The 14,874-nt window shown below is 34.8% G+C and overlaps 1 protein-coding gene across 3 annotated transcripts in view; it reads right to left on the bottom strand.

Moving 5' to 3' along the window:
* Positions 1-10,032: 10,032 nt before the first annotated feature.
* Positions 10,033-14,874, bottom strand: part of FSTL5 (follistatin like 5) — a 708,564-nt gene continuing 703,722 nt past the window's right edge. For 2 of the 3 annotated variants that reach the window (XM_029235420.1, XM_029235419.1), the window contains one exon: positions 10,033-12,586. In XM_029235420.1, coding sequence (XP_029091253.1) covers positions 11,884-12,586 — 703 coding nt within the window. In that variant the 3' untranslated portion in view covers positions 10,033-11,883. The remainder of the gene's footprint in view (positions 12,587-14,874) is intronic. The other variant, XM_029235418.1, reaches the window with a different exon arrangement.

Here is a 14,874-nt window from a genome sequence, read left to right on the forward strand (position 1 = left end):
ATGACTTTATTGAACTATTAAAGTGAAACCCACACAAGTTAAAGCCTTTGATACTACTACACAGAGGATGTAGCCTTTAGCATTTCCACAATCATCCTTGAATGACATTGGTTTCAGCAGGGCTCTCTTAGACTATTTCTTTGTCTAATCTCTGTGTTAATCTGTTTGTCTCCATTGTATCACACCAGGCTATTAGGTTCTACTAATTGCTGGCTGAATTCACTATTTTTTTTTAACATCTTTATTGGAGTATAATTGCTTTACAATGGTGTGTTAGTTTCTGCTTTATAACAAAGTGAATCAGTTATACATATACATATCTCTTCCCTCTTGCATCTCCCTCCCTCCCACCCTCCTTATCCCACCCCTCTAGATGGTCACAGGCACGAGCTGATCTCCCTGTATTATGCGACTGTTTCCCACTAGCTATCTATTTTACGTTTGGTAGTGTATATATGTCCATGCCACTCTCTCACTTTGTCCCAGCTTACCCTTCCCCCTCCCTGCATCCTCTATTGTTTCAACAAACCCTGGGGGCAACTTGCTCAAAAGTCTGCTCAAATTACATTCAGGGTTTTTTGCAGAGGCAGTTTCTGATGTTCATCTTTGTGATTTGCTCTGAACCCAGGAGGGCTCTTCTTAGCTGTGCCTTTCTCTGATTCTCTCTAGTAAACTTATTGGCCTACGATTTACCTTGTAAACTTTTTTTTTTTTAGGAGGAGTCTGTTAAACAAAGAATTTCTTTATTAATACGAACTATTAATACATACCCACAAACTATAAAGTGCTAAGAAATTTAAATATCTAAGTTATAGCAAACTGCTGGCCATTCAACATCCAGGGTCAACAGAATGCCTGAGGGAGGCTGTTTTCCCATAGTCCCTTGTGTTATGTGTATTTCTTCTAGGCTTGGACTATTAAACATAATTTGACAGTTTTTACAAGTTAAAAGAATACATAGTAATAATAGATCTTATGAAAAAAAAATCCTAGGAGGGTTTAAAGCAGTAAATATTTTAAAGAACAAAAATTGAGCCTAGACATTTTCTGAGAGAATTCAAAAACACAATTTCTAAATAACATACTTCAGCATTTCAAGTATAATAAGTACATGTATTTATTTTTCTATTATTTTCTTTAAACAGTGTAACTTTTTAGGATGGTGGTACTCAGTCCAAATAATTATAACTAATATTAACAAAATTAAAAACTGAGCTAATAATGGAAGGAGAGGTTGAATATAGTTGGATAACATAGTGAAAATTTTATGCACAATACATACGAATAAGATGAATCAAAGGCATATTATTTCGTGTTGGATGTTGGGGTAAAAGCATAAATTCATCACACAGTTAAGAGATATTTAAATAAAGTTGTAGATATTTTCAGCAATGAATGGTATACTTCTGATTTGATGAATTAATCTCAAAACATAAATATAGATTATCCCCAAATACACTGCTATTTTGGGGGGATACTATAGATGCAACATCTTTTATTTATTTCATATAAACATGCTTCTTGGGACAAAGCTAATATAAAATGGACAATCTGCCTCTATAAACAACTAAAATATAATGTATATTAATTTAGAGTTTAATTATATATGAAAGGGATTAATCTTTAACATAACAAACATCATGTTTACATAACAAATTACATTTAATTTGAGATGGCAAATGTTTAAAAGACATCATCTATCCAAATGTTCATTATGTCTATTAACTCTAATACTTTAGAGAATTAGAGGATATTAAATAGAAAACACCTGCCTGAATAGCATTAGTTTCAGTTATCAGAGTTTAATAACATTCAAGGCATATATTTTTGCCAGAATGATTTGAGATTCTCAGGAAGTTAAACATATGCTCTATAGAGACCAAAAACTAGTTTGAGTCCAATTAAAATAGTAATCCAATCATCTCCCATATGTTTATTTACTGCCTAATATGTGCCTACCACATACAAGTCCTTTTTGGTTTGCTCTCCTTGCTCTCATTTGGTTGCATAATGTGGATGTGTCAGATAGGGTTACATAGATAATAAACAGAAAATAAATTGTATAGCATGTTAGATATCAATTCAATTATGGAAATGAGTATCAGCAAACGTGACAGCCATATTCTGGAAATTCTGGAAATTTTAAATAGGGTATTCAGAAAAGCTCACTGGCAAGCAGCCATCTGAAGAATGTGAAGAGGCAATTCGTATGAATGCCTGGGGAATAAGTACTCCAGGTAGAAGGACCAGCAAGTGTCAGGAGTGGTCTTTCAAAGGAAAGGACAGTTATGACTGGAGATGAATGGATGTGAAGAAAACTGCTCATGTGATGCTCAGGTGATCAGAAAGCTAACGGGATACTACATCATGTCATCTAATGTAGACAATTTAAGAAAGTTCCAGGATCTAAAAAAACAGGGAAGTACCATTTCCCACCCACTGCCCTGCTCACAAAGCTGGTGTCACTCCAAGAGTGGGGAGCAACTATTTCCAGTACCAGTTCTAGACCTGTGGCTCAGATATTCTGCAGATCATAAGAATAGGGGAAGGGGCTTCCCTGGTGGCGCAGTGGTTGAGAGTCCGCCTGCCGATGCAGGGGACGCGGGTTCGTGTCCCGGTCCGGGAAGATCCCACATGCTGTGGAGCAGCTGGGCCCATGAGCCACGGCCACTGAGCCTGCGCGTCCGGAGCCTGTGCTCCACAATGGGAGAGGCCACAACAGTGAGAGGCCCACGTACCGCAAAAAAAAAAAAAAAAAAAAAAAAAAAAAAGAATAGGGGAAAGGCAGATCATAAGAACAGAGAGCAGCAGACCTATTCTCATAAAATTCTGACTTTATTTCCACAGTGTAAAGGAACTTAAACTAAAAGGCTTTTTAAAAAACAATAGAGATTTTAGTGGTAACCAAATAAGAGGAAGCTGGTAGCCCCATATGGGTAACAAGCTACATCACAGGTCAGCTAATTTTTCAGAGATAACCAGGAAGAGATGCTAAAGAAAACCAGATCATAACAAACCCCTAAGGCAGGCCTCAAAACTATCCCTGAATAGGAAACCGAATTTAACAGGAGCAGACTGGAGCAATTTGTCTCCCAGGACATTGTTGAAAACAATAACAAATTCAGCCAGCAATTCATGGAGCCTAACAGCTCAGTGTGATGCCAACGGAGACAGACAGCTTTACAGAGACATCAGGCACAGAAACACTCAGAACTAACTCTGCTAAAACAATGTCATCACAGAGTCATTTTGCACGTGCTCAGTGTTGTGGTCTCTGAGGAGCAACGTCAGTCTTCACACTGTGGGCAGTCTACATTTTACTACAATAGTCCAGCTAAGTAAGTAAACAATGTAACAGCAAACAAGGACAACAAGCAGCCCAGGGAGGAAGAGAGAATATCTAGAGTTGATATGTTATCAAAAATGTGTTGTCTTCAACAAAAGCTACAGCAAAACCACAGAACCGAGAAAGTGTGTCTCATACAAAAGGAAAAAAGCAGACACCAGAAACTGCTCAGTAGATGGTCCAGTAATTGCATTTAATAGGCAAGTCTTCAAAGCAGCCACTATAAATACGGTCAAAGAAAGAATGGAAATGATTCTTGACGAGTAAAGGAAGTTATGATGACAATATTTTGTCAAATACAGAATATAAATTAAAAACTAGAATTGATTGAAAATAAACAAATAAAAATCCTGGAGTTGAGAATTATAATAAAAGAAAATAAAAATTTGCTAGAGTGGTTCAACATTAGATTTGAACTGATGGAAGAAAGACTCAACCAACTTGAAGACAAATGGATAAAGAATATGCCATTCAAAGAAAAGAGCTAAAGAGAATAAAAAGATTGCATGAAGATTCAGAGAAGGATATGACACTATTAATCATACCAATATATACAAAATGAGCATGGCAGAGGAAGAGGGAAAATGTTATTTAAAGTGATAATAGCTGAACACATGCAAATGTAATAAAAGCAATAATCTACACATCAAAGAAGTTCTATAATGACCAAGTTGTTTAAATAAAAAGAGATCTAAACCCAGGCATGTCATAGTAAAAATACTGAAAGACAAAAAATAGTCAATTTTGAAAGCAGCAAAAGAATAACATGTCACACACATGAGAATCTCATTAAGAATTACAGCAGATTTCTCATCAGGAAAAATGAAGGCTGGAAGTTAGTGGGATGACATGTTCAAATTGCTAAAAGAAAAAAAAAACTTTCTCTCAAGAATCTTATACCGGGCAAAACATTCTTTCAAAAATAAAGGTGAAATAAAGACATTCTAAAATAAACAAAAATTGAGAGAAGTTCTTGATAGCAGACCTACCTACAAGAATGCTAAACAAATTTCTTGAGGCTGAAATCAAGTTACAACAGACAGTAATTTGGATCTACACACACACACACACACACACACACACTCACACACATATAGAGCACCAGTATGGACAATTATGCAATTAAAAAAGATATTATAAATGCCTATATCTTCTCCTGTCTTCTTTTAACTGACATATAAATTATTTATTGAAAGTATATATACACATGTGTTATATATACACATTATATATAATGTATTGTAGGATCTGTCACACATGCTTATGCAATATATTTGACAATAAAAGCACAAAGGAGGTGAATAGGAGCAAAGCTGTACTGGAATAAGGAAATGGTAACATGGTAACTCTGCTACACAGGAACCAACAAAGGGGACCAGAAAAAATATATAATCGTTCTTCCTTTTCTGTTTATTTAAAAGACATACATTTACATAAAGTAAATAACAAAAAATAGTACAAAATGAGGGAAGAGTGATTAGAGCTTTATGGGAGTAACATTTCTGTATCTCACTAGAATTAAGTTAGTACAAATCTGAAGTTGTTTTAATAAGATGTACCTAGTAAGCCCTAAAGCAACAATTACAAAAACGATTTTCTAAAGAGTGAAAAGATCATTAAAGGAATTGAAATGTTACCCTAGAAAATAGTCACCCAATTCAAAAGTAAGCGGTAAAGAAGAATAGGGGAACAGAAAAGACATGAGACCTATTAAAAGAAAAAAAAGGAAGATGTAATTCCTATGATAGTAATAATACATTTAAGGTAAATGGATTAAATAATCTAATCAGAATACGTCAGACTGGACTCAAAAAATCCAAATATATACTGTTAAAAGGAAACATTTCAAATTGAAAGATACAAATATAAAATAAAAGGGTGAAAAAGATATTTATTCCAAAAGCAACAATAAGAAGTCTGGATCAGCTCTTCTAATATCAGACAAATGAGAGTTTAATACAAAAAGTGTCCCTTTAAGTGTAAGTGGCATACAGTTCTTCTTTACACGGTCCATGGGACCAGGTTTCCTGTCCCTCCCCCAGCACCAGAGCATCCTTCTCTCCTTTATTTACCTGTCTTGAGGCTGGGTGCTTGCTACTCCTCCCTCAGAGACAGAAGGTCTGCTTTTACTCCTCCTGAAACATTGGGTCCTTGCCTGTTCCGGGGGCGAGACAGATAGCTGCCCTGCCTTAGCAGCTTAATGTTTGGTTTCCTAGGGTACAAGAGCGTTAGCAAGGGGACAAGGCTTCCTCTCCACAGCAGATGGTCACGTTACACACAGCACCAGGGTAGGTGTCTCCGATTTCCTGCCGGCCTTTCATCTTATGTGCTTAAAGGATTCTGAGGGTGGGAACCCCTCCTGTGTCTGAGCCTTGCCCCCTTCACCCCAGCCATTCCAAACTGATAAGGTGCCCTCCACATAGCCTGTAAGAATTTGTTAAACTTTTAGCTGATTTCGTGCCACCTGCTTTTCATGTAGGCCACCTCTTTCTCCCGTACCGTGCCAAGGGCTAAATAATTCCTTATTCCTCATTAGAAATTAGTTTACCAGTTGACCTTGCACCCCCAGCTCTATGCTATGCTCAGGTGAAATTATGATGTTGGCAATTTTCCAGCTTTTTCTCTTTATTAGAGTGGGAGTAACTTTCTTTGAAGGTTTCTTCTAAGAAATGTCAGAAGCATCACATTATTTTTGAAGTATGTTGTTTTCATTTTCATTTTTATAAACAGAATCCACAGATTCTGCACCTCTCAATTTGACTCCTTTTTAAAGTGTTGTTTGTGAATAGTTGTATAATGTATATGCTTGCTTATTTACATATTTATAATTTCTTAAGTAGTTGAAAAATTATTTCTCAGTTTATTTTCAGTGAACTGAGAATACTCTCTGTATTATTTTGGTTTATTAAGTTTGTGTCTGTAACTGTTTTTAAAATGTACTAGTAATTGTGAGAAAATATTAGAGAGCCAATTTTTGCATGTATAAATACATGTATTTATATGCATATGTGTACATATGTATACATTCATTAGATCTCAGTATTACATTGCTAAGTGGTACTTAGTATTGCTATACATGTTTACATATCTATTTACTCCATCTAATAGAGTCTCCAGAATCAAGACACACTACTCTTTCTCTTTCTTTTATTTTCTTACTTCTTTGTAGTTCGTACTTTATACACATGGATGCTAATTAGTAGGTGTTGCATAAATACTTTGAAATTATGTCCTCATTTTGGTTCATTATAAAGAACACATGTATATAGGTGTGTAGAAGATGGAGATTCTGTGCTCTACAATCATTCCACAAACTTACACTAAAATCTTATATATAAAACATTTTATTTAAATCAATCTTGTCCTGGATTTAAGAGAAATTTAAAAGTACTGAGGTATGTTTGAATATTAAGATTTAATTCTCCATCCCAGATGCGTCCATTTTTGCATATGCCCAAATTGAGACACACACACACACACACACACCCCTGTGTGATGTTTAACTGCTGCTATGTAAACCTGCATGATGTATGGTACATTTGCTCCAATATAGACAAAATGAAATGTAATATTTCTGTCAACAATAAAAATTTTAACACTACAAAATTAACATACTGTATGTTAATATCCTTAATCTAATTGATACATTTACTTTTGCTCAACTTATAATAATTATTTCCCTAAAGGGCAATTAATGTATCAAAATGATGTGTAATGACCTAAAGAAAGTCATGAATACTACTTTATTCCCAAGATCAGTTGTGGAGTGTTTGCTATGCTTTGGTAATAGTTCTGAACAAAGTACAGAACCTTGAATTAGAAGCAAAACTGGTTTGAAGGTAGGTGGATAAGCAGAGGCATAGTGGAGTAATTCAATGATTATCCATTTGTGATATCTCTATATTTTCATGTGTGTAGAGCCCCTTTCTTGATTATCATGGGATTTTTCACTTGGACTTTGTAGCACTGAAGAAGTATATAGAGCCAGGTGTAAAGGAACAGTGTACTTTTTCATGGAAATGCAAAAATAATTTATACACATGAATAAAATGAACATATTTCCAATTGAATTGACCGTATATTCTTTTGACATTGAGACAATTCTGAATCTTCTTTTAAAAGTGGAAAATGTGCTATAGAGAGAGTCTTCGAAATATTTATCAAACATTAAAAGATACACTTGGTATTTCAGTCTGTTCTTTCTCAGTTTCAGCCAAACTCTACCACATGCAAAATTTAGTTATGGACTTGAACACAAGTCTCAAAACATTGAGCATTTTATCATTACTGTACTCTCGTATAAAAGAAAAATGGTGAAATCTTTTCTAACTCACCAATGGTTAGTTGCACATTACTGTAAAAGAGCTGTGCAGTGCCCATTATATTCCACAGAGGCAGGAATATTTTGTTGAATATTGCTGAAAAAGCTGTGTGCTTTTCTATTTACTAATAGGACTATATCATTTATTAAATACAGACTAACAGGGCTTCCCTAGTGGCGCAGTGGTTGAGAGTCCGCCTGCCGATGCAGGGGACACGTGTTCGTGCCCCGGTCTGGGATGATCCCACGTGCCGCGGAGCGGCTGGGCCCGTGAGCCATGGCCGCTGAGCCTGCGCGTCCGGAGCCCGTGCTCCGCAACGGGAGAGGCCACAAGAGTGAGAGGCCCGCGTACCACACACACAAAAAAAATTACAGACTAGCAAATCATGCTCATATGTTAAGATTTAGTCTTCTCAGAGGATGGGGAAGGTTACCGTGACTCAAGTCTACAATCGTGAATTTCTATAGCATGATTTTCAGAACATATTTCTGTGCATGAAGATTCCAAGGAGAGATAAATGATATTAGAGCGTGTTTGGAAGAAAAGTGAAAATAGGCTTTTGATAAGATGCTGCTTTTTTTCTCTTTACCCATTCACACAGGAACCGCTAAATGGTAGATGTATGGACCAGTGACATTAGAAGTGGCCCCTTGTGAGTTCGTAAGGTTGTAACATTGGGGTGTACATTTTCATCCTATTTTAGAGTTGTATTAATTTTCATGATAGCCATATTGTTCTTAATGTTTTCACACTTTTAAAATTTACATAGTATGACAAGCTGTCAGATATGATTAAACGTATCGTTTCACCATGTAAAATCTAAAATACTTAATGTAAAATCCAGTCAAGTTCACTTATTTTTTAAAAAACCCTGTGAAGAACTTTTGTGTGGGAGTCTTAAAGGTGATAACATTCTAAAATTGCACTTTTTAAAAAGTGCTTCTACTTTACTTTTATATCATTAAACAGGAGGTGGAATAATGCCTGAAAATTGTATTGGTTTGCTACATAAACATGATGACACTACTCTGGAAATATATCCCATGTCCAGTATTATTTGTCTTTTATCTAAATCCTCCTTCTTACACCCAAATCTGCTTCTCTTTCATGACTTTCTTATTTTTACCACTGATGTCCTATTTGAGACCTGTTGATTTGTTTCTTTTTATCATACACACTTACTCAGTTGCCATCTCAAGTCTGGTTCCTTAACATGCCCTGTCTTGTAGTATATACTTTCAATTTAATTGTCATATATTAAAGATCACAAACTTACATTTTTTTGCAGTAGCCTCCCAAATGATACCTCTTTCTCTAATTTCCCTTCAGTCAAATCTTCATTCCATTAGAAAATAATGAATGCTGAAAGTGTTGTTTTCACTGTTATTTCTCTTTTTAAAAATTATTGCTGAGTTCCTACTGTCTGGATGAAGTCTAAACTCTTTAAATTCGCTCCATTCTTCACTTCCCTCCCTCCAAGATCTGATCATAACCCATTTTTCTTGAGTTATGGATATCACCTTCTTTACATAAATATTTACTTTTTCTAGTCAGTTGTGCTCAAGGACCTCTCCACATCCTATTTCTGTTCTTGATTTCACACCTTTTCTTACTTCATGCCCTTCATTGCTATCACAAAATTATCATCAGATAATCTGCAAGAAAATCATATTATTATTTTTTTTTGCTATCACTTCACTATTTTCTCTTGCCTATTAAAAATCTACTCTTCGATGTTATAGCTTCTTTTTAGAGCGATGACCTTATCATTTTTATCTTGGCTTTTCTTAACGTTCAGTTTTTACACATGCCCACATTATTGATGAGATCATTATTTTCAACACACTTTTATCAAGACGTGTATAGAGTAATGCTGATGCCCTGTCCGCCAGCTCTTACTCTGTTGAAGAAAGAATTATCTACTTTAGAAAATATTATATTATTGCATTTCCTTCTTTTTTAAAAGAATCACAAATGTCAATATTTTGAATATTTCATTGTTAAAAAAGAGGGCTCAGTATTTGTGTGGTTGAAAGTGTAAGGATGTTGCAAGGAAAGGATTTGAGTCTACTTTTATGTTCCATTCTGATATTCATGTCTTTAATATACAAGAAGGGATTCTAAAGACATAGACACCTTAAAAGAATAAATATCTTGCTTTACACATGAATATGAAGGCATAGAGCAACTTAGAATTGATATAATAAAGCTAAATGGTCATTCCTTGATTGGTCTCACTTTACCTGCCCTCTACTCCACCCCATCACTTTAAAAATAATGCAGAACAGCAGACTATGTTTGAAGTACAGGGAGGAAAACAAAACAAAACATGGGCATTTACATTAAAACACTGACTGAACTCTCAAGAGTTAAAATGTAAGAAGTTTATTCTCCTTTTATCAAGCAATGTCTACAGACAGAGCATCCACATGGTGTAAGGTACCAAAGAAGGATATATGAGGCAGACTTAACATTAAATCATTAGGTCACAGACACTTTATGTGGTTCATGATCACAAAGGAGAAAATTGCTAGAAAGGAAAACAGATAAGTAGAAACATAAGCTGATTTCTGTTGTTTATTAAATCTACCTCCCACAATGCTTCCTTAAGCTAAGAAGTAATCTACTGTATCACACAGTTCAGGATGCTATATACACATAAGATATTACACACTATAAAATCTCAGGTTTCTAAGCAGTTTTACACAATTTAAACTTGAGTAAAATTTGTATTTAAAAAAGACCTTATTGGATTACCTTCAGGAAATGGAGGTCATTTCAACAGCTCATTAGCATTTTTAGCAACAATAAAACAAAAATAAGTAAAAAGATTCTCCAAACATGTAAGCTATTACTTTAAGCCTGGATAATTATCCGCTTATTTTAATAAACCAACTCACTAGTTTTAATCCACTTCTACCAGCCTTTTCTTTGCCTTGAAAAAGGAAAGCAATAATTTTTACTTCTATGCAGTGTCTCAAATAAGAGGATTAGTCAGGTTTCCAACTACGGGACATAGTAAGAGAGTTGTTTAAGGATTATGTAGGAGTTAAACAATAGTCATTTAGGAAAGTTATAAAGGAATGAAGTCCTGTGATGGGTTATATTTAAATAGCAAAGGCAATGGAGAAGTACATCTTTCCTCACCACTGTGGTGCTATCCCCTAATTCCCAATTTCTGTTACTAATTCTCCTAAGCCACTAATACTCATCGGTTCTCTAGCCAGTTTTTTCTTCCTGTTGTTAATTTCCCGATATGTGGTTTACTCTAAGCAGACACAAATAATGCTTCTGTTTTAGAAATGGAAGTTCCTGCTGATGCAACACTGGACTACATGAAAAGGAAAAATCTATTCCACTAATAATAGACATTTGTAAGCAGTTGACATCCCAGACAAACTTGCATTAAAAATATAATACACTCTAGTGACTGAAACCAAAAGGAGTTGGGAATACATTGCAAACATTTCACCATAATTATTTTCCTCTTTTCCTCCCCATTTTCCATAGCATGCTGCAGATTATACAGTGAGTGTCAGAGTTTGTCACCTGTGTACAACCTTAGGTCAACTTATGCCTTCAAACGACATTTCATTGAGGGTTAGACAAATGACTGAAGACTGGGTTTGTTCCAAGAGATATTCTACTTTTCTCTTTTAATGACAAGAAATTTACAGTGATGTAGGCGGTCAGTATGCAGCTTTTAGCCTTCCTTTTCTTCTTGTGACATTCCCTTCAAGGCACAAAAGATTATAAACAGTGGATGGGACAGAATATTTTGAATTAAGAATTTTAAGGTTCCATAACACCTTTTATTTCTGGTGTGAGCATACCAAAAGGACAGAGAAAAAAATAGATAAATCACCCTCAAAATGAAATGATGCTTAAAATCATTTCAAATTCCCTGCAGTTATTTGTAAGTATTTAAATTCCTATTTTATTAGCTTAAAACATAACTATAGATCTGATTCTTGCAATTGATGTATAATAGCTTCTCATTAAATATCGTGTTAAATATTTCTAATCAACCAATATTACTAATTGTGTATTTCTCTGCCAAAAAAAAAAAATCTATTTTATTTGGGCCACCCAAGTAACTTATGCTTGCCTAGGATACAAACTTGAAAAGTTAAGCAATGTAAGTTGTAAATTGAAACCATGGATTAAGTGCAGTGTACTGGAAAGCTCTTCACTTAATAATTGTTTAATAGGCTCCTAGGCATCTCCAACCCAGACGACTGTATTTCCTTGCTTAACTTCAGTGATCTCACAGTTTAACTTATTGAGTCGTCCATCTAGTATAAAGAGAGAGTCCTTGGAAGGTGTCATCAGATATTGACCAAACAAGCCACTGTCCTGGATTTGCCTGTTCTTCCGGTTCCAAGGCCATTCCTCTGCCTTGAGTGGTTCCTTAAGACTCTTTATCATCTTAACCTTCCCAGAGGCGAGCTCCACAAAGAGCACATCAGTCTGTGTGCTTGAACTACCGTAGATGTTGTACTGATGGGCTTCCATAAAGGATGGCTGAAAGGCCAGGTCAGATATGTGCAGGTTTGTGTGAATATCAAAAGCCTCTTGTATTTCTCCTCTGATGGTGATGTACTGGACCCTCACAAGACCTTTCACGTCACTGATGCTGACAAGATAGTGTCCGTCTGGAGAGACATACGGAGTGCCTGTCACATCACTGTTGAACCCAATGACCAAGTCAGTTACACTGTCCACCAAGAGCTGTGGGGGAACCGCCCCAGTGCTGTTGGGTTTACAGCCAATAAAATAATATCCTCCCAAGTGTGTATACGCCAGCGACTGAGGGACACACTTATAGTCCTTCAAGTTAATGGTCTTGACGTATGACATGGTTTCAAGATCAATTTTTTGTAGTACAGCTTCATCTTTATGAAGAATAAATCCAAACCTGCAAAGATGAAAACCAAAGTTAGACAGGAAGCTCCGGGGTGGTTACCAGAAGAAAATGCACTGTGGGCAGGTGGAAAGGGCCATCACAGCCCAGGCATTAATTGTCAGGCCATGCAGCAACTGGTGGCCCAATCGTGTTAGAATCAACTTTAAATCTTGCTGTCCTCCTCTTTCCTCTAGGTCATCCTTTCATTACAGCCAAACAGTTATAGCTCATGCTGTAGAAAGCAAAATAATTAAAAGTGATATATCTAGTTAATTGGAACAACACATTTTATTTTTACTCTAGAGGGCCAAAAAGTAAACATTATTTTGCACGTCTCTAAACCTACTGATATTGAATCAACTTTGTTAACTGCTAGAAAGCCAGCAAGAATAAAAGCCTTGAATATATATCGCTTTCACTCACTTCATTTACTTCTTATATTGTTTATGACCTTCAAATAAATCTGGCAATCGTCACTCTTTAGATAATTATCCATATTTTTCTCATTTTAAGCTGCCTCTCTACCCTAATAGATGTAGATGTTTTTCCGGAGGGGTATAAAACTATTATCCTTCTATTTATTACATTTTAGAATCATCTTGATTAACTACCTTTACGCTTTTAACATTTATTTTATTATAAATTTCAAATACAAGTTAAAATTTTCATCCTTGCCAAGCAAATACTATCATAATTTTTAATGACATACCTGCATTGTATCGGTTATTTTATATTGAACAATGATGAACTTTGGAGATTTATGGCATTTTTCTATTAAATTCAATCAAAAAATAAATATATTTTAAAATATGTTTTGGTGACCTCTTTGATTAATTCAGTGCTTTTGGTCCTGAATGCTAGCTGTAAATTATCAAAAGTCCCTGTGACAAGGGTAAATATATTTTGTGGGTTTTTTTGTTTGTTTGCAGGGTATAAATACATTTTGAAACACTGGCCTATAACATCAGTGGCTTCCTAGCAAAAATAAGTAGGTTAAATAAGATAAAATGAGATAGAAACTACTATACACAATTATATCCAAAATGCATATTGGACAACAGAATTGTAAAGGACTTTTATTTTGTTTTTGTTAATAATATTGATTAAAACACCTCCTAATATTTCCAGAAAGTCCTTAAAAATAAAGATCAGAAAAGTATTGTTATGTTACATTGACTGTACTCCTAAATGAAAAAAATTAAGATGACTTTACTGTGAGTATTAAAACAAAGCAAAACAAAACAAACTCTATAAAGAGAGCCATTTTTATTATTGTCACCTGTACAATTCATTTTCAGTATACTAATTCTTAAAGTTTAATTTTTGTAAACAAAGTTACCATTTCCACACATAATACAGAAATATGGTGCATTCAGTGTAATAATCCTTAAAATTTTAAATATAATCACATGGAAAACTCAAAATATAAACACAGACCTTTAATATCCTAGAAAAAATAAGGTGAATGTTTTCAAAGAATCAGTCTTGTATTATGTAAGGCATGAAGTACATAAGCACAAATATTTTACTAAAATAGACATAAGACTGTAACTGCTTCTATGTTATTGCATCACATAGACTTAGGAAACTATATCATAACTTTAGATATATTTGGACATTTGTGAAGAGACTGCTGTCACTGGAGAGAGTACAAATTCTTCTACACAAAAGAAAAGCTACCATGTATATCTACTCCTTTAAAAAGATATCTTAAATATTTACTGAACAACCACTAAACCCAAAGAACTGGGAATATATTGGAGGTGAACATAACTCGCCCTGCTTTCAATGAGTCTAGAAATTTTGAGTGAATTGAAAAACTGTTAGTGATTAATGCTTAATTATAGTATTCTGTAATACTACTACTTAGTAGCTATTACTTTATATATATATATATTTGAAATGGAATAAAATAATCAGTTTGAAAGTAATATTTCTATTGTATTTCAAAATGACATGCACCATTTCTGGTTGACTTACGGGATCTTTATTTTTTCTTGTGTCCCTAATAACTGTGCTTGTGTCCTTTCAGTAAACAAAGCTCATACTATACCTATTCAGGATACAATTTCAGTCCTGATTACAATGGTATGAAGAGACCTTTATATTGTTAACAATCACTTCTAAATGCTCCCATTAAAATACGAATACCTAGTGCAGGTTTTAAATACTACCTGAATGTTAAAGAATAAGCAAACAAACAAACAAAAGCCCTCAAACTGAAAACTGAGTCTCATTACTTTTGTATTATCGGCATCAAAAATATCATAAAATCCTAATTATCACTACCCACTCTCATA

This window comes from Monodon monoceros, unplaced genomic scaffold, assembly GCF_005190385.1.
Source record: "Monodon monoceros isolate NGI ecotype Baffin Bay Population unplaced genomic scaffold, NGI_Narwhal_1 Super_Scaffold_20, whole genome shotgun sequence".
NCBI classification, from domain to species: domain Eukaryota; kingdom Metazoa; phylum Chordata; class Mammalia; order Artiodactyla; family Monodontidae; genus Monodon; species Monodon monoceros.